General features: G+C 41.2%; 1 protein-coding gene across 3 annotated transcripts in view; it reads right to left on the minus strand.

The window, feature by feature from the left end:
- SEMA3A (semaphorin 3A) overlaps positions 1-21,889 on the minus strand; it is a 284,250-nt gene that overhangs the window by 109,342 nt on the left and 153,019 nt on the right. For all 3 annotated transcript variants that reach the window (XM_024194461.3, XM_024194460.3, XM_024194459.3), the window contains one exon: positions 4,517-4,636. In XM_024194461.3, the coding sequence (XP_024050229.2) occupies positions 4,517-4,636 (120 nt within the window). The remainder of the gene's footprint in view (positions 1-4,516; positions 4,637-21,889) is intronic.

Consider the following 21,889-nt stretch of genomic DNA (forward strand, 5'->3'; position numbering starts at 1 on the left):
TGTCTCTGCCACATCAGGTAGTCTTGTGAAATCACTGGCTAGATCTGGCCACCATCCTGACTCATATCATTTCTCCCACACATTTACACAAGGAGATATTCCTACAGCTTTGCTTAACATAATATAGGAGGAATAGAGTTGCTCTGTGGCTAGGAGTCCCCCAGTGCAGAAGAACACTACTTATTCCTCCGACTTTTAAGCCTTTCCACATGCCACAGGATTTCACCTTTGGGACATCCAAGGCCGAGATCACCCTGTACAATTCACTGCAGTAGCAAAGACAACCTTGGCAAATGAAGACAGTGCTCCAGGGGAGCAATGCTACTTTACATCAGCTGAGCATCTGGCCTCTTAGGTTTTACTATCACAAGAGTAATGAGATAGTACCTACTTTGTAGCGTTTAAATGGCATCACTATATTAAAAGTAATTGCTACCATTTTTTAGTAAAACGACAGCTTCTTTTGCTGGCATCTCCCAGTAACTATAATTATGACTAGAACGCTAATATCATGGAGGAGCTTCAGATCCTGTTCTTTTGCATTTGTGAATATAACTCTGTTTTTCCAATAATTGGAGAGCACTATGAATGTCATATGAACATACTTTTAATTGGACAGAAAGCAAGATAGAAAGTTTACGCTCAGGTGAGCCCTAACTTACAATTAAAAACATCATTTGCTCAAATGTTTCACTTAAAAACCACAGGCCAGATCCTGAGCAGATATAAACTTGTTTAGCTCCATGGTCTTCAATGAAGCTATGCCATTTATGCCACATCTGCTCCCAGTGAAGTCATTGTATTGCCCCATGCTTTGTATTATATGATGAAACATCGTGTTTGCTTTTCTACCAACAGTAACTCACATTTCTCAATCACTGTGTTCCCCTTGGAGTGTGTCTACACCGAGGTGTGACTTCAGCATGCGTAGGCATTCCTGAACTAGCTTTGATCAGTTGCGAAAAATAGCAGGGAAGCTGCAACAGCACGGTCGGAGGCATGGGCTAGGTGTCTGGGACCCTGGGTACATACTTGGATGGAGAGCCTGTCTTGCTGTGGCTTCACTGTGATATTGAGCAAGCTAGTTTGATCAAAGGTAGCTTAGGTATGCCTACATGTGCTACAATCACTTCTGCCAATGCCATTAGACACTCTCCTTAGGAGAGCGGTGGTCCTCCATTGCTGTAGGAAAAAATGATTTAAATGTATCTTAACAGGATGCCCATTACTTGGAAAAGTGCACTCTGGACTTCTTCTAATGTGATGTATTGTGGGGAGGGGGGGGGAACATAGTGGAAGGTATAATTTAACAACATTTTATGAGTTGTACCAAAGGTTTTTTAAATGCACAGAAACCGGAAGAAGCAAATATGTTACAGGTGGTAGCATTATATAATTTCAGATGCAATAACTTAAAGTTTTATATACATCATAAATCTGAACTAAATGTAGAGCTCCTTTATCGAGTAAGGATGAGAAATGAACTGCAAAACAAAGTGATCCCAGATCTTTTAGGTTCATACTGTTAAAGATTATTGTTAATCAGATGAACGATCACAAGAGATTTGGGAGGAGACAATTAAGGATGCTGGGGATGGCTGGCGTAAATCAGCTTTTCTCTGATAAAGTCAATAATGCTTCACCTATTTACACCAGTTGTGGATCTGGCTCACTATTTTGTACTGCCTATCTGAGTGTGCAAGAGTTGGGGGGGGGTGCGGGGAGACATCTTGCGCCTTCCACCCCCAATGCAAGGACCAGGTAGAATTGTTTCCTGCATCTTCTGAGCACATGGACTGCTCCTGCTTGCACCCTGTGGGGCACAAGCTACCCCAAAGAGGACAGTGAGATGGCCAAATCTTGCTCTCGCCCCCATTGCAGCTGGCCAGACATGCACCCTGGGTTAGTGCCGCTCTGTGCCTCCCTGTACTTATGGTTTGTTCCTTCATGGCACTGTCTGACTCACAGTGATTTATAATAATAAGGGTAATACCACTAAGAGGTTGATCCTGCTCCCACTGGAGTCAATGGGAAATTTGCCATTTGTTTTAATGGGAGCAAGACAGAGGGCTACGTTTCTCTGTAGAAACCTTTATAAAAGAGTTGTGGGGAGAATGTTGCCTCTTTGGTCTCTCTTTTTATTGTGTCTGGCTCTAGTCTTGGCATTTTAAAGGGAGTCCTTTCAGAAATCAGTGTTATTTTTCTCTCTAAGTGCTTCAACTATTCCTTTCCAAATCTGGAACAGGTTTAAACAAGATCCTGCCTTTCCCAGGAAACTGGTATAACTCACATTGTATTTATTAGATTATGTATGTTTGCGGGTAGCATGTTCAGTCTGATGACTTAAACGGTGAGAGTCAACGTCTTGCTTCTGAGGCAGCACAGCTACATGCCACTGGTACTGGAACAATGTGTATAGCGGGGGTGCTGAGAGCCATTGAACCAAACTGTAAACCCTGGATATAATGGAAACCACTTCAAGGCAGGGGGTGCAGTAGCACCTCCAGTACCCCTAGTTTCAGCACCGATGCTACATACTGCCCCTTACTCTGACTGGATTGTGAGGTTACAGCCTGAGGGCGGTGTTCAGGCTCAGGAGGACCAAATGACAGCAAACTCAAGGATTTAGACCCTCTTGGTAATTACAGTTCATCAAAAAGAAGCAAATGCAAATAAGTGGCTACAGTTCTAGGGACAAATTCATCCCAATGTCAAAGTCAGTGGTGTTACACCAAGGTTGGATCTGGTCCCTAGTCTCTGATCATCCTTTCCATAAATCCTTGATAAAGTGTGTGAGTTTTACTGTATGCTCATAAAACAGCCAAATGTAAAAGTAAATGACCTCATACTTGCTATCTCTCCACAGATAGCTACAATTGGCAGATAGCCAAGAATTGATTGACACACATCTTACGGAACTAGAGTTAATTAATATGTCTACCAATTCCCAAATGGATCTCAGGAAGCAAAGAATCTGCTTAATGCAGTAAGCAATGGCATACTGTGTGTGGTCAAGAGACAATCACTAATTGCCAAGACTACAAGCCTTAAAGAGCCCAAAATCCTTCCACTAAGCACTCCCCTCATCTCTCCCAAAACCTTATGCTTAGAACATTAAGAAGGATGCATGTTTTGAATATTAAAAGACATTTTTGTAGGGAAAAATCACTCCCAGACTGCTAAGTCATCACTCAAAGAATCTGTTATTTTTTCTATAAGAAGCAGAATCCAATTTTTAAATGATTGAGGGTCATTCATTTCAACAAAGATGTCTTTATTTTCCTGGCAATCTGCAATCCTGAATGTCAACTCCATGAGGTGACTCTAATAATTTTGCTTCAGTGATCAGAGCAAGTCAATGTAACACAACTATGGATTCTCCCCCGCACCCCAGAAACAACAGCACCTCCCCCCTCAGCTCCATAAATTAAACAAGTGATGGCTGAGAACACATCAAGAGAATTTATTCTATGAATTGAAAAGATCCAGGGAGCAATAGCCACATAAGCCACATAGAGAACAAAGGCAAAGTGGCTTCCCTTATATTATAGACTTATGCTAATATTACAATAAAAGTTTACCCTTTTAGGAAAGAACAAAGCAGAAAATAGATCAAACCTAAGACACCGCCCCCATCCCCCAAGGCCTCAGCTATGTAAAACAACATAGCTCCATTGATTTTAGTGCAGCAACACTGATTTACACCAGTGAGGATCTGGCCCATCAGGTTTATATTTACTTAAAAAGTAGAATGAGCTCTTCTGAGTCTATCCCATGCTTTCTGCAACACAGAGCACAATATGGGCATTCAACAAATAAATAACAAAAGCAAGGGGAGGGATAGCAGGGGCGAGGGTAAGAAAACGAAAACCAGGCCTCATTTGAGCCAGCAAAACTGTCAGTGTGTCAGGACAAACTGGAGAGCTGAGAAATATGCTTGTGTGGCATTGTGTCTTAATTCCCAGATGGGAGAAAGCTGCTGCAGTGTCAGACTCTACTGACTGGGAAGAGACCTGGAGGACAAAGCTGGCACTAGAACAAAGGTGTTGATAATATTGTATCCTCAGATAGCTGATATCTGTCACAAACAAAAAAAGGAAGCACATTTGATTTTATAAAGCAGACAAAGTGGGTGTGGTTTTATTTGTTTAACTTTTGGGGGCAGGTAATAAACATAAGAACGGCCATACTGGGTCAGACAAAAGGTCCATCTAGCCCAGTATCCTGTCTTCCGACAATGGCCAATGCCAGGTGCCCCAGAGGGAATAAACAGAAAAGGTAACATCAATCATCCCCCGTCGCCCATTCCCAGCTTCTGGTTTAATACTGTGTAAATCAGAACACACTGGAATCAGAAGTTGGGCCTATGGCAGCCACAGTAATCCAGCAACTAAATGCGCTGCAGAAATTAGTAATGATCCATTTTGGCTGGAAAAAGTCATGGCTAAACATCAGTAAAGGTGAGGCTTTTTGGTTTTTTTCTTAAAGAAAAAGTATAAAAAAATCCTGTTTTTACCTCAGGATGTCGTCCGATTTCAATATAGGTGCAAACTGGATGAAAAGCCCCAGTTCCGCAGGCGTACAAGTGAGTCTGGTTGTAAGCTTTAAGCACCTTGATGAAATTAGCACATTCTTTCTGTGAAGGAAAGAAAACACATACGCAAAGTGAATTCTAGCAGGGAGCATGACTAATGGACTAGAGTTACCAACTTTCTAATTGCACAAAACTGAACACCCTTGTGCCGCCCGCTGCCCTGCCCCTTCCCCGAGGCCATGCCCCTCCCCTGCCCCTTCTTCAAGGCCCTGCCCTTCCCTCCGTCACTCACTCCATCCCCCCTCACTGGGCTGGGGCAGGGGGCTGGGGTCCGGGTGGGGGTGAGGGCTCCAGCTGGGGGTGCGGGCTTCGGGGTGGGGCCAGAAATGAGGGATTCGGGGTATGAGAGGGGGCTCAGGGCTGGGAAAGAGGGTTAGGGTGCGGGAGAGGGCAAGGGCTCTGGCTGGGGGTGCGGGCTCTGGGCTGGGGCCAAGGATGAGGGGTTTAGGGTGCAGGAGGGGGGCTCAGGGCTGGGGCAGGGGATTAGGATGTGGGAGGGGGCTTGGGGTGCAGGTTCTGGGAGGGAGTTTGAGTGCAGGAGGGGACTCAGGGCTGGGGCAGAGGGTTGGGGTGTGGGAAGGGGTGAGGGGTGCGGGCTCTGGCCAGGCGGCACTTACCTCAGGCGGCTCCTGGAAGCTGCGGCATGTCCTGCTGCTTCCTAGGCTCAGGGGCAGCCAGGTGGCTCCACGTGCGGCCCCTGCCTACAGGCACCGCCCATGCAGCTCCCATTGGCCACAGTTCCTGGCCAATGGGAGCTGCAGAGCTGCCGCTTGGTGCGGGGGCAGCATGTGGAGACCCCTGGCTGCCCCTGCACCTAGGGGCCAGACATGCTGGCTGCTTCCGGGAACTGCGCGGAGCCAGGGCAGGTAAGGATCCTACCTTAGCTCCACTGCGCCACTGACCGGACTTTTAAAAGCCTATTAAAATCTTTCAATAGTCACGAGGAGATCAATGCCGATTCTGGTAGACTCCAGGCCAATCTGGGAGGGTTGGCAACCCTATAATGGACGCTCCAGTGCGTTAGGCATGTTTGGCAGAATGAACGGATTTTACAATTATGGTCCTTTCATGGTGTTTATAAGGCTTATTTAATATTGGACATTTCATTTTATTTTGAGTTTGTGCCTACCCTACCTAGCTAAAAAAATACATAGAGACAATTTCCCTTCTTTCTGTTTGAGGTAGTCTCTGCCTTTGTGATGTAGGTTATTTCTCCATTCGCAAAACAAATCTCATGTATAGAAACATGGCAGCCCAGAATAAAATAATTAAGAGAAATGCCTTCCTGTATTTAATTAACTAACAATTTGAGAAAAGATGGGCAGATGGGATGAACTGATACAAATTAAACCACTGATATAACATTTAAAATAATAATATGCATAGTAGCTGTAATTCATAACCTCCTCAACTCTACTGTAGTCACTTAGGCCTTGATTCTGCAAAGACTTATGCTTAGCTTTATTCACTGCAAAGTCAGTTGGACTACTCACAGTACATAAAGTTAAGCATGTTCACAAGTCTTTGCAGGACTCAGGCCTTAAATTATATACTTTAAGTAAATAACAAACTGTAAACAATTATATATATCTTTAATAAAAAAAAATAAGTATAATAATCACTTATAAAATTCTTCACCTGTTTTGCTAGTGATACCTTATGCTATTAAAAAGGAAACCAATTTTAAAATCTAATTTGCTCATCAATATGTACATGGTATCTATTTATTTACTTTTTTGCATTTCCTTCAGTTTGAGCCATGAAAATGAGTATGTCAGTGTCACTTTCTGATATCTCGTGCTCTGACATCGTGCTGCAAAGCCTGGATTGCAAAAACTGCAGAGAAACATTTAAATACAAACAAAATAAAAACTTTTTTCATTGAATGTTAATTTTTACAAAATTAATGGAAATATTTTTATTGCTATTTGATTGTATACAACTTTTGAACAAGATCTAGAATTTGGAGCCTAAATTAACAGTTTTTCCTGCTAAATAGTGTTCTTAAAATCTAATTTACCTTTATTTGTGGAGCAAAAATTGCAATCAACAGCAAACAACACAATGTCAGAGTGGAAACAAATGAGGAACAGTGAAATTCTATTGCCCCACCACTGGGAACAGGTAGAGATTATGGTCTTAGTCCTGCAAATTGATTCATGAGATATAGCCGCATAGAGACCCATTAATTTCAGGGAGGCTCCATGCAGGTGCAGTCTCCACTCATATGGATAGCTTGCAGGATCAGGAAATAGTGGCCCAATGCTTAAATCACTACCTATATAGAATTCCCATTGACTTCACTGGATTGCAGCATCAGTCCCTGTGACTTGTTTGTGATGAGAGAATGAAAGAGACTCTCAAGCACAAACCATGGCTCTGTGAGGGCCGGTGAGAATACAACCCCTAGGACTGCTATAGGCCACCACACAGGCAAGCTATAAAAAATTCAACAGAGGTAGAATAGTAATGCCACCCTGATGTATTATAATGTAAGATACACATGACATTGTTCTTCAGATTTTTTTTTTTTTTTTTTGCTTATGTGTATTTGCATAAAATATACTGACATTATATTAAAAAGAACATCCCAGGAGACACACATGCAGAGTCTTACAACATCTTTGGCTCCAGTGCTGACCAGACAAATACACAAGTTATCCTTCCAACTGAGATGGAAGAGAAAACACAGAGGTAGTTAAGACAATCCAGCAGGAAATTGAAAGAACTGGAGATGTATGTTTTGCAAGTGTTCTCTCTTAATTTTTTTCAGTTTGACCTCTCAATAAAAACACAAAGATGTTATAGACAGATATACAAACACACACACACACACACACACATATATTGTTTTACATAGACACATAGCCTCCCGTTCAATGCCACAGTGATAGGGGTTAAATGATTAAATAGAATAAATGATTGTAGTTTCATTAGAGGGAGTATATTATTCCTCAATTCTCTCAATTTTTATTTTTAATGTTGCATAAAAGAAAGAAGGGAAAATCTCTCTTGAAAGTGCCTGAGTATTAACACAGCATAAAGCCAACACATGCAATACTAGAGATGAGCAAAAGCTGAAACTATCTATTTAAGCTCTTTCATATTCGGGGGTTTGGCTAAACGGATCAAGCTATGAAGTATGCTTGATTTGGCTGTGTAAAATCTATAACTGACTGATGAGATTTGCAAAATCAGAAGGATGCTGATTTTGCTCACTTGCAAACAGCCTAGGGCAAATTCAACTCCACTGTAACATCACTCAGCATCAGAGAGGACTGGGCTTGTAATGATTTAAAACAAGTTTTCAAGTTTTTTAAGAAAAGTCAGGTAAACACAGTACACAATACGTTAGGAGCTAAGGGCAGACAAACATTCAGTTTAGCAATTTTCACGGTATATGGGCTGATCCCCGGCTGGTGTAAATCAGTGCAACTATATTGAAATCAATGTAGCTACATTGATTTATACCAGCTGAGTATCTGGCCCATATGAACTCACACGCTAAACAAGAACAGGCAAATACTGCTTATCTGCTTATCTCCAGTATAGAGTGAGAAGGTATGAAATTGCTAAATGCATTGACCGATAGATCCAAAGCCCAATAAGTCTGGAGTCAGATTCTGCTCTCATTTCCATGGGTGAAAATCAGGAATAATTCCATTGACTTCAGCGCCGTTACTCCAAATTAAACCAGTGGAAATGAGAGCAGAATTGAACTCTTTCCATGTCATTATATGCCATAGTCGGCCCTCAATTAATCTGGATTTATAGCAGTGTAACTTCATTAATGTCAATAGAGGTACTTCAGATTTACACAACCATAACTGAAAGCAGAATATAGCTTCCTCTCTCCAACTTTTAATTCTTTCTTGAACCCCGGTGGAACAGATTTTAACCATAGATGTCTGAGAAATACAAGAGCTAATTAAACACTAGGAGGGAGATACTTACAGCTATAAACCTTTGACTATAATAAATGTATTTATATAACATTTAAAGTTTCTAGTCTAGCTAAAATGGCTAATATAGCTTCTCTGTGTTTTACAGCTGCATAAAGTATCCATTAAAATCTGTAAGAGTAAATTCTCATACACCTCCCTAACAGATTAGGTTTCTTTATACATTTTATACGACTGTAAAAAAATAAATAAAAGAGGGTATTAGACCACAATAAATGACATAAAAATAAAGTTACGATTCTGATTTAAGCCCTCATCTAGTGAATAAGTTCATAGTGAAGTTTCCTGCTCTGTCACCAGGTCAATCCTGCTTGCACTTAAGACAATAGCAAGATGCTCCTTCATTTCTTAAACTGTACACTCTTCAGGGTTCTTTTTGTTCCACGTTTGTACAGTGCTTAGCACAAATGGGGTCCTGGTCCATGATTGGAACTCCTAGGTGCTACTGTGATGACAACGATGATTATAACAATTAAGAAATAATAATAATAATAATTCCAATGGGAGTGGAATCAGGCTCTGCACTGCTGCAGTGCAATGTGTAGCAGTGTTGTGAGTCACTAATATTACCTGTGCATTATGGAGTGAACCTTCTGAGCAAAATGACAGTCTGTTTTTTTCAGAGTGACCTCTTGACTTTTCCTACCCTTGTGGGCTTAGGGGAAACAAGAATCTGTAATGTAACAGTTTGCATAGCTTCATATGAATTCCTGCAAGCTCAACATGGCAACACATGTTGACACCAAGGAATCTACTACAATAAGGGAAGGTGTGGTGTATATTGGTTAGGTCAGTGTTCAGGGTACTGGGTTGAGGACTAATCTACACTACTATGAAGCCGCGTTGCTATAGCGCGTCTGGAGCAGACGTGCTATGCCTACGGGAGAGTGCTCTCCCATTAGCATAATTATTCCACTTCAATGAGAGGCGGAAGCTATGTCGGCAGAAAAGCATCTCCCGACCACCTAGTGCCAGTGTGGACATCGCTTTAAGTCGATGTAACTTATGTCATTCAGGGGGGTGGCTTTTTCACACCTCTGAGCGACGTAACTTACATCAACTTAAGTGGTAGTGTAGACAAGCTCTCAGACTGTTAGTTCAGACTGCTGGGTTCTGCCACTGGTTCTGCAACCCACTTAACCTCTCTGTGTTTATCAAACAGGGATGACAATAATTACTTATCTCACAGATATCGTAAAGCTTAATTAATTAATGTTTATAAGACAAATGCAGAGTCTTAGAGGAAAGTTTCCATCCAAGTACAAAGGCCCAGAGCCTTAAAGGTACTTTCCTTTGAGGCTCTGGGCCAAAGTATATGATTTTCAGTCTGTTTTCAGGACGCAAAGGCTCCACCAGTTTTATTAGAGTTCTACTTTTCTATCCCTTCCTAATGAGGCTGGTATGCTGGCATTCACATACCTCTGTGAAACCTGGCACATAACCCTTCTTCTTGAAGTTGGTGACTGTGTGTCAATTTCACTACAAAGCATCCATTCCGCCCTCCTGGCACCAAGCCTGGAATGACTTAGTCTGTCTCAAACTGGGCTTGTCCCACTTGGCAGCAGGACATATTGTTGTCATGCCCTCAGGCCAGCAGGATATTGGTAATGTGAAGGACAATGCCAGCACAGTGGAGTATTTAAGTACATGAGCTCAAAGTGTAAGACACTGGAAGCGAAACAAAGACAATACAAGAAATATAGTATGTCAGTTAAATATAGAAGATGGGAGAATATATCTACAGGAGTGGCAGGAACAAAATCAACAGGAAGTAACCAAGAGCCAGAAACTTTAATGAGCAAATTGTCAGGGAATTGTAAATGCTGCATGTGCATTACTTTTAGCCTCATTGTTCATTTGTCATGGGTTTTGACTTATATTATTTTGACTATATTATTATTTTTTTAATTATGGACATTTTTGTATTGGGGCACTTTCAATATTGTTCATTTTCAAGAGGAATAATGGGAAAAGGCCATTTAACATTTTGGTGCTTTGGAACTGGGTATCACAAACTTTTGCATGTGTGTGAGAGCAAGGTAGATTCATTCAAATTATTTTTAATCTACTACTACTACGTAGCATGTTTCAGCCTACTAGTGCGTTACTAACATTAATTTATATTAGCATCACAAAACCCCTGTGAGGCAAGAAAGCATCATTATCTTATATTAAATGTGGGGAACACTGGAATTGCCACATTGAATCAGACTTCTAGACCAGTCTCCTGTCCCTGAAAATGGTCACTATCAGATACTTGACAGGAAGGGTCCAGGAAAAAACTGCACCAAAAAATAATAGGCCCAATGGGGAAGTTTCTTCTTAGTCCCCATCACATTGGAGGATGGTTTATCCCCTGAGGCATGAGAGTTTATATAGACACGAGGCACAAAGCATAAGTGACTGTATATGCCACAGAGTGATTCAGTGTATTAGATCTCTGGAGTTCTTGGTTCCCACTCTTGTGCTCATGCCCCATATTTTTCATCATGGGCCCGATCCTGCTTCTACTAACGTCAGTGGAAATTAAGCTGCTACACACACACTGGCTCCAAGACCCTCAGCTGGTGTATATTGCTGTAGATCATTGAAGTCAAAGTAGCTATGACAATTTACATCAGCTGAGGATCTGTCCCAAAGTAAGGTAAGGGCCAGTGACACCCTCCGTGCAGACAAATACTGTAGCTCATCTGCAGATCTTCATTATAAAGTGAGAAGGCATTAAATTGTCAAATGTGTTAAGGGCCAGATCCACAGCCTGGTAGGCTCAATACACCTTGTTACAGTCCCTACTTTGTCACTCCTCCTCCATGCAAATATGCATGTGTACTTTAAAAAGAGCAAGTGAACTACCCTGAAGAGGAGATAAAGTGTTAATTAACTGTTCCAGCAGAGCCGCCTCCACCTGAGGATCAATATGTCTGTCTCACTAACAAAACATTTACATTTATTTTAAGAGGTTTCCAATATTTGTGTATCAAATTGATAGAAGGGACTATGCAGAGAGAGATTAGCCTGAAAAAATAAATTACAAAGAAAATGTCTGCAAGCAAAAGCATAGGAGCCAAATGCAGAATGATTAAAAAACAAACACTACAGATATGTAACACTGATTAGGCTGTGTTATGCAGACTTTTCCCGGACAGTTACAAAAATAAAGTCCATCCATCTGTCAAAACATCTGCTCTGTGTATGAAAATTAAAACAGAATTTAGGTGTTTTTCCACTAGTTTCTAGTAATTATCTCTCCTTCGGAAGCTTGGAACTTGCATGCTTAGATCTGAATTAACAGAGTAATGCTTTTTAATGGCATTTTAACTGAAAACCTAAAGTGTAAATCCTTATGGTTCTAACCAATTTCTAGACTTTTTCTTCTTATTCTAAACAACAGCCATTTCTTTTTATTAAAGTGTAAAAAGATTCATAATTGGTTCCCAGATATTACAGTGAGTGAGAATATTAGAAATATGCAGTTAGGCAATCTTGTAGGGCCAGATCTTCATCTGATGTAAATATGCATCTCCATTAACTCCAACAGATTTATATCTATTTACTCCAGATGAGCACTGAAAGAACCTTACTCTATTCCAGCTCTCCACAATTACAATATCAGGAGTTTTGTCCAAATTGGATGTGCAAGAGGCTTTAAAGGTATCATCTCACAGCTGAAAAAACAAAACAAATTCATCATGTGTTTCAAATCAAATTGGGTGGACATTTTCTATATAAAAACCTGTAGGTTTCATCTTCACAGTTAGTGACTATGTTTACTTTCCCCCCCTTCTACCTAATTAGTTGAATTCTGGAATAGCAGGGTCAGGGATATCCATAAAGAATAAATAATCCCTAATATTATTGCTGTCATTCAATTTATTCCACTGTTGAAAGACGTTCTCTAGTAATCTTGGAGTTTATTTTGTTCTTTCTTATACCAGAGCATTATTGCCAGCTGTGATCAGTTCAATCTTAACAGGGTGGGTATCCCTTTCAGAATGCAATAGTATTAATTGAAGAAAAAGGTTGCTTAAATGTCATGAAATAAAAGTATGCAGTGGTGTGTAGCTGTGCCGACCCCAGGATGTTAGAGACACTTAGGCTACGTCTTCACTACCCGCCTGAATCGGCGGGTAGAAATCGATCTCTCGGGGATCGATTTATCGCGTCTCCCTGAATCGACACTTGTACTCCACCAGCGCAGGTAGGAGTAAGCGCCGTCGACGGGGGAGCTGCGGAGGTTGATTTGCTGCTGTCCTCACAGTGGGGTAAGTCAGCTCGGATACGTCGAATTCAGCTACGAGCGTAGCTGAATTTGCGTATCTTAAATCGACAACCCCCCCCTCCCCCGTAGTGAGGACGTAGCCTAGGTGGGTGAGGTAATATCTTGTTTTGACCAAGTTCTGTTGGTGGGAAAGACAAGCTTGTAGCTCAACAGCTTCTCTCTCTGACCAATGGAAGTTGGTCCAATAAAAGATATTACCTCACCCCCTTGTCTCTCTATTGAAATAAATATTATTTCCTAATGGTGACACACTCACAACCAATTCAACCCTTAGTTTAAGCTATGCTGACGTTACACAGGAAAAACTGAAGATGAAACTTAGCCTCTGACCCTGCAAATATTTTGGAACTTAAGTAACTCTACGTATGTGAGTAGTCCCATTGAGCACTCCATGATGGTGAAATGCACTCTACGTGCTATAATGGCACTACCTACAGGCATGCAATTGTTTGTAGGATCTTCGTTCTCATTCCTGTTCACGTGTAATAAAATTGTTTAAGAACTATTGTCCTTGTGTTTTGCATTTGCATTATGGCAGTGCCTACTAACCCCAGTCTAAGAGCAGTGTCCATTGTACTAGGTAAGTAACAAAGATGACAACCTCAGCTACACTGTAAAGTTCTGTTTTACTGTAACTTTGTCGTTCAGTTATTATTCTAAATATTGCCTGGGTACTAAGGGCAAAATTCACTCAGTACAAGACCCTCCACTCCATTTAAGACCCACTAAAGGGCCGTGCAAAGAGAATATAGGTGGAACAACTATACAGGGGCATCTGTACACTGCAATAGGATCTTCACGAAGGCCCTGCATAGGCTGGTGCAGAATTCCATAATGGGAAAAGGCCAGCACCCCCTGCAACTACTATGGAGAGATAAACCTAGAATAGCAACTGTAGCCACTCCCATTGGCTCTGTGTAGGAGGAATGGATTTTCACCACCCTTGTAGAATCCACCCGTATTAATCAGGCTCTATGCAGAGGAAGGGATTTCACCACAAGAGGAGTGTGCTTACTACTGTATTTATATGTGTGCATAAATAAATGATATAACTGGTCCATATCATAAATCTATGTCCTTCACTTTATTTAATAGTCTTAGCGATAACTATACTTTTGAATGCTGTTCCTGGTCTCTAAGCTCTGAAAAAACAGCTGGAATCTGAAATATAATCAATAATCATTACATAGTCTTCTGATAAGAATGACTTGAAACCTTCAGACTATGTCAGGAACAGCATTACTCATATGCAGGATGGGCAGAACAGGAAGTGCAGAAGCAGCAGTGATAATCACAAAATTGGATTCCTCTCTGCTGTTGAGAGGGGACCTGAGAATTTTCAGAATGAAGCTGCTGATGGGGCGTAGACATTGATAAGACTTTTTTTGGAGCCGGACACATCCCACTTTAGTCCCAGTTATCTTCCTGATTAAGTGTTTAATGATTAGAGTCTTATCTACCTGATTTCTTGACATGACAGAGTGCGTGAGAATTTTGAAAATACACAATAAAGACATGTCCTAGGATGTGTCCTCTGAATTTTCTTTATCCATTATTCACAATTGATAAAAGAAAAGGAAGCCAATTTACAAAGCAGATTAGAAAAATCAAACACTGGGAAAAACAAATATATCTTAACGCTTTCAAGCCTCAAAGGGATATGTCGTTTTTAGCAAACAGTTTTATTGGAAGCACACTTGTGCACCATACTCCTACTGAGGCTTCATTTGGTCTCAGCCTTGTGTCAGTAGGAGAGGCATAAAAGACCCTACCTACCTTCCTTCTCCTCTGGGCAAAGTTCCTGTGCTCTGGGACTACTCAGCCTGATCACTTTTGTCATCACGACCACTGAACTCTGACCTGACACTAGCCCAAGATATGGAAAAGTAAAGTCCTTTAGAACAGTTTAGTACACAAACCGGCCCGGCCCACCAGGGGCTTTCCCTGCACAAGCGGCGGAACAAGTTTGGGAACCACTGCTCTAGGTTATTAATAATATTTTTACAACATATTAAGAATCAGTTTAATCAAGGAAGCAAATAATATTCCAAGAATAACTCGAATAAGAAACAGCAGCCTTGACAGTGGGATATGAGAAAGTTCTTTCTCCAACTGGCTCTAAAACAAACTCCATGTACTTTATTGAATGGAAAACTCTCCCTTATCTTGAGATTTGGTTTTATTAACCAAGAAATTAACAATGCCGTAAAGTTCAGCTCAAAGCTCCCCTTGAAGCCTGTCTGCTGTCTGAGTTCCTTCCTCGGGGTTGCTCAGCCCACACTCTAGAACAGGGGTTTTCAAACTTCATTGCACTGCCACCCACTTCTGAAAGCAAACATTACTACACGACCACAGAAGAGAGAACTGAAGCCTGACCCTGCCTGAGCCCCGGTGCCCAGGTGGGGGGCCAAAGCCCAAGCCCCACCGCCCTGGGCAAGGAGGCCAAAGCCAAAGCCCAAGGGCTTCAGCCCCAGGCAGGGTGCCTGTAACCGGAGCCTCCCTGCCCAGGGCTGAAGCACTCAGGCTTCGGCTCCAAGCAGAGGGACTCAGGCTTCGGCTCTGGCCCCGGCAAGTCTAAGCCAGCCCTGGCGACCCCATTAAAATGGGGTCCCGACCCACAGTTTGAGAACCGCTGCTCTAGAACTTCTAGAAAGTCTCTCCCATCTCCCTTATATCTGGATGTAGGTATAAACCACACGCCTCATTGAATCAGCAGATCTCACTCCACATTCCCTAGCAGGATTAACCCCTGTTAGCAGGGTGGGGTGTTTCAGACATATGCCATCAGTCCCTTACATGCACATAAAGCACGTAGAAGTGGTAACAGTCACTCTTTTCTATTCTGCTTTATGCACATCCTGAAATGATTTCCAGACACAGTCATCTAAGATAAATATACCTAAACTTCTGAGATGAAAGTGACAAATTAATGCTTGAAGTGCTGAAAGCAAGCAACAGAATGCTAGATCTATAGGATGCAGTTGCTTAGCAATATGTACACACGTAAATAAACATATCCTATAAGCTTGACTATGAAGTTACATGCTCCATAACATGGGAGTCCTGTTTTTTGGGTGTGGACATAAAGCTATTCTGAGTTCCATGAGAGAAACTAGGCAGAAAATCCTTAACTGGTGGAAGCCTAAAATTCCCATTCAATTAAAATTTGGCACGTACTGAATCAGGAGTTGTCAAATTATGTTTCCTGCAAGATTCACAACACCCTTATAGGGACCTACAGCTTTAGAAGCAGTTAATCAGGAAGGGATTGTCTAAATTAGAAAGGAAGTAATAGGTGATCTGTTCCAACAAAGATCAGATTGTTTCTCCCCATAAATAAGTATCTCTTTACTTATTGGCCTTAATATTGTGGCCCCATCATATTTGGAATATAAATTTTCCTCTAATCTGCAAAGCTCTCTCTTTCTCTTTCTTCTTTAATTATCTTGAACTGGTTTTTTAACAGTTGTGGAACAAAGAAAAGAAAACTATAGTTTTAACTTAAAAATAATTCTACACAATTTTGGAGGGTATTTTAAGAACTTTCTCTTTGACCAATAGTGTGGTTATTTTTACACACATTTCAAAGGAAAATGGACATTAGGTCTGCAAACAGTTGAGAGGCATTTAGAAGGCTAGCTGTTTGGTATGCGGTGCCAGCAGTTTCATAGAAAGATGATCAGGTGTGGACTAATGCAAGTGGGGAATTCTGAGCTATGCTGCAAGTGTATGGAGAAAGAGAGAAATGTGCTTTTGGAAACAAGCTTGCTTGAGACTGTGAAGTGAAACCAACCCTTCCTTCCATTAAAACAATAATGTATCTGCCCAAACAGAAAGAATCTGAGGCAAAACTAGAAATGGATAGGTGAGTCCTTCAGAAATGAACTGCTACAAGACTTGAGTCTGAAGACAGAACTCCTGAGAGATTCAGGGAGTGAAACATGCCCATCATTTTTACTAGTTATTCAAGTGAGCATGTTGTTTGAAAGATATAAGGGGTACACTTACCCTGTCCACCTCTGGAGACAAAATAAATCATAACAAGGAATCTGTCTAGAGGAGTCCCAAAACAGCAATCGCTGGTGGCACAGTAGCATATTAAAGGAACCCTCAATCTTTGTCAAAGCCAAACTCGGACTCAGAGGAAAACTCCATCAGTAGAAATCTGAAAACCATCATTTTGTGAAACAGTTTTGTTTCCCCTTTTTTCCTCCCACTAATAATTCAAAATAATTTCTACATTTCTAAAAACAAAAGTGCAGTTTGTGCAAGGCTCGTAATTCAATGCAGGGGTTCATTGCTGAGAAAATCCGGCATTGGATTTGATGAATGTAAGCTTTCCCTCAGAAGCAAATCTCTCTAGTCCCTCCTATAATAGAAAAATAATCCATAGATAGGAAAATTTAGCTCTTATCCTTGATCCAGATTAATTGAGGTTTAAGAGAATCTCACAATAAAAGAATGAGTAAAAAAAATATATTTATCATATTATTTTCCTTAATGTATGGCACTTAACTATTGTTTGCCATCATTTCAAGGATATTTAATTATGTTCCTATATTGTGAAATTACCCATCAAACTGTGTAGTACTAGATAGGATACAGTACTTGAATTGCCATCACTAACTTAATTCTTCCTCTACTCAAGTGCTCAAGGCACTACCTTGCAGTAATTGATTTGCCTTGGCCAGTTTACAAACGGCATCATATGCCAATTCCTAAATGAAAGCAAACGCCAGTGTTGGCATCTGAACTGACTGATTACAGCACATACTGTATCTTAAAGCCACTGGCTGCATTGTAGGGGGTCCATGGAGGAACTTTGCCTAACTCAGCCAGAATTCCCCTGGGGAGGAAACATATGTTACAGAGATAGCTCTGCAGTCCTCTGAAAGGCTCCAGTGTTCGACTCTCCTCCTCAGCATGCCAGCTCACCTCCGCTGGCCAGTGGTGAGGAATTATACAGCCTTCATCTCCACCCTTCCCCATGTGCTTTGTGGAGCCTATACAATGCGGTTTCACACATTGGTGAGATTACATTAGCACAGTGCTTGCTTGCATCCCCACATAACTGGAGCTGACCCCTGTGGGGGGGACATAAAGTGGGAAAGGGCCAGATATTATCTGGCCTGATCTTTTCTGGTTAATTTATGAGCAGGCTATCTATTTTCAATTGGTATTCTATAATTAATTTTCAGTCTCCCTCCTCAGTTCTTCATTTACAATAGCACATGAAATGTATTACGGGTACTTTTATGTTCTGCCTTTATGTTTTCCCTAAGGCTAGAGGGGTAATAAAAAGAAGTTGAAGGGAATCAACAATATTTTTTTTTTTTGCTAGCTTCATTTTCCAAAATGTCATCAAAAATGATTTTGGGGAGGAGAGGCAACTTGGTAAATTGCACCCTTGAGAAATCACAGATTTGAACCAGCTGACAATCATTCCAAATGCATGGTGGTAGTGGTCTTTAGAATTGAGCACTGTCACATGATTCAGGGAGGCGTTTGGAAACTGAACTTTCCCCTCTCATGGAGATAAAGTCTTAGGTGGCGTATTTGGCTTGGATGTGTCCTATTTAAACTCAAAGGACTGTGATCTAATTGACACCCATGCAATCTTCAAAGAATGAGCTGAGCAACACTTCTTGAAATGCAAAGATGCATAAATGGAACGTATCCACAAAGTACTTAACATGAGCCTCTGCTGCTGCTGCTCAGCGGCAGAGACCTTTTTTTAAATTTTGATTTGACTCCAAATTAGCAGCAGCACTGGAGTAAAATAGGCAGATATATATTTTAACTATTCAAGTAAATAAACACACTTTGAATTCCTGTGGCCATTGATGATCAGACAAACCTCCTAGGGCTCACAGGCGGTCGGTGGCCAAAGGACAGTTACAAGCAGACAAATGTCTACATCACAAAAACTATGACACCGTGAGCATTAATTGGCACCCAGTTTGGCTGGGGTAGTTTAGAAGCCAAGGAATGAATGACATGAAGACTGAACTACTTTTAAAGAGTAATCTTTTAACGAGAACAGGTTTGAGGCACATAGTTGGGACAATGTGCTTGCATTATGGCTGACGATGATGAATTGCACCAGATTGATGGATAAATACAAGACCATCATCCTGGTGCTGACAATTTGTCACAATTCACTAACAATAAATTTCTCCTAAGATTGCTAAGAGAAGATTTGGAATGTTCTTGTAACACTGACAGACCCCAGTTGTTGGCGGGTGGGATCGAACCAGGGACCTCTGGAGCTTAGTGCATGAGTCTCTACCACAAATTAAAAGCCAACTGGCTGTTAGCTAAGGCTGTAGAGCAGGCACATTTTCTCTCCCTCTTTAAGTGGTCTTGGTGCCACTAGATGGGACAGAACACCACATCCAGGAGGTGTGTGGGTTACATTCCAATGGTGTTCCAAAGCTTTCACAAATTTACTTGATTCTATGCGGTCTAGACACCTTGTGAGAACAAAGACTCCAGGCAGACTTTTTAAAATATTTCCAAGCATGTTTTGGGTAGATTGGAAAGTCAAAAATTCATAGATGTTAAGGCCAAAAGGGAGCATTACGATCATCTAGTCCAGTGGTCCCCAACCTTTTTCGTCTGGCAGGCGCCAGACGATGAGCCATGGAGGACCATGGCGGCGGACGAGCATCCACCGAAATGTCGCCGACAAGTGGCAACATCAATAGTCGTCGCCGCCGAAATGCCGCCGAGAAGCAGCGTCATCCAGAGGCATCGCCGGCGCAATGCCGCCGACGGCAAATCGGCGGCATTTTGGCGGTGACGCCTCTGGATGACGCTGCTTCTTGGCGGCATTTCAGCGGATGCTCATCCAGTGGCCAGTACGCCGGCGCACTTACACGCCCCGGGGGGCGCCAAGGTGCCCACGGGTACCACATTGGGAACCCCTGATCTAGTCTGACATCTTGCATAACACGGGCATAAAACAAGTAATTGCTGCATTTAGCCTACCAACTTGATTTAGATTTAGAGAGGGATTTTCATAAGGAGTTAGGCATCCAATTCCCACTAGAAGTCAGCACCCGTCGGTGCTTTATTAAAACTCATCCTTAAAGACTTCAAATCATGGAGAACTTACCATATCCCATAGTTAAATCCCATAATTAAATACCACAAGAACTACTCCTTTGGTGTCTTGGCACTTCTGTTTCCTGTGCATCATAAAATTAGGAAGTGCAGAGATGCACCAAATAGAGGGGAAGGGGGAAGTTAATCAAACCTTTTCATACTGTAACAAAATAACGGTTTGAATTCTAGGTGGAGTTTCTGCTCAGCTCCAGTTTATGCACTGGTTTTCCTATCCCCAGTTACAGTTCCATCTTAGGGTTCCAGTGACTACATAAATCACTCAAACTACACTCTGATGGTTTATGACATCACTGGAACCCCAGGATGGAATTATAGCCACATTTTTTCTTGTTTCCCTATTATTTAATCCATATGTAATGCAGAAATTGTCATGTGTTACCATTGTGTCCCAGGTGACTGACTGTGAGCTCTTTAAATCAAAATACTGAAACTCAGTAGTGAGTTATAACAGTAGGAGCTTTATTGATCATGTCTGCACTGTGTGGTTCAGTGTAAAACCTGGGATGTATTCTACAGGAACAATTAATTCTTTGATTGTTCCAAACTCCTGATCAGAAATCTACAGGGGAAGGTTTCAGGATGTAACCACAGTAGAACCAGGGAGATATCTATCCATGGCTGAGGTTCAGAGCAATAAGAAACTCTTTGTCTCCTTTTATTGGGCTATCACATTTGCTTGTTTAGCTTGGTCATAAAAGTAAATACCTTGGTTGCTATTAAATATTTACAATTTTGCCTTTTTCACTAATAACATTACTTTGCTATTTGTAGTATTCCCTATACTAAGGATAGAGAAATATCACAGCAACTCTAACGGCTAATAAAGAGTTTAATGGCAACTTCTCTATACCTGATGAGAAAGTCTAGTAGATAAGTTTGTTTATGAAAAAAGTGGCTTCTGCTGTAACCACTGTGTGATCTTGGGGGAGGACTTTTAATCTCCTGGTGTCTCAGTTTACCTATATGTAAAAGGGAGTCAAGCATATTTTAAAAAGTTTACCTACCTATAAAATGGACAACATACAACAGGGGTATTGCAAAGCTTCACTAATTAACATTTATAAAGTGCTTTAAACACACAAATGAAAACTGCTACATAAGTAATAAAGGGTTATCATTAGATTTACAATATCATAATATGCTGCCCTCAGCATTATCCCATGCAAACTGAAATTTCACCAATTTGCTATGCCTAGATTGGCATGACTGGCAGTGTGGATTTAAGGAATCCTTTGGACTCAGACAGAATAAAAGCTACAGTAAATTATTTCTTTTAATTATGAGGGGAAATCTCTCAGGTCATGTTTGAGGTTACCACTGGGGCAATATTAGGGAAAAACTTTCATTGCAGCTGCTGTACTGCACCTGGCTTATTAGTGGGGACTTGAATTTTCAGTATTGGCTGCCCCCCTTGAGATCAATAATTACAAATGTTAAAAATGAAAACTGTCATAAAAGATACAGAACTTCATTTAGGAAAGTGTGAGCAATCACAAAGGAGAAATATCTAATATCTTAGCAATGGTCCACGTTGATAGCAACATTAAATCAAATGTGCTTTATACTCCACTTTAAGCATCCTCTCTCTGTTTAATGAGAGCACGTTGAGTTATTTTTATGGTCATTATATTTCACATTTCCTAGGTATTGACAACAACTATAAGGAATATAGGAGGGAAGAATGCTAAGTTTCTTTAATGATGTGCAATCTTTAATGTTATTACATCTAGAATTGTTATATTATGTTACACCATTTAGTACTTTGTTTCTAATGCATTATTAAATGGCAAGAGCAGGACTGGAGAGAAACCTGTGACTCAGGTACTTTTGGGTGTTTACCAATAGAGAACTAGACACACTGAGAGTTAATCCTGCTTCAGATTTCTAACTCACCTACCAAAACCCCAGTGCTGACCTGGACCCACA

This window comes from Terrapene carolina, unplaced genomic scaffold, assembly GCF_002925995.2.
Source record: "Terrapene carolina triunguis isolate 2854851 unplaced genomic scaffold, T_m_triunguis-2.0 Scaffold68, whole genome shotgun sequence".
NCBI lineage: Eukaryota > Metazoa > Chordata > Testudines > Emydidae > Terrapene > Terrapene triunguis.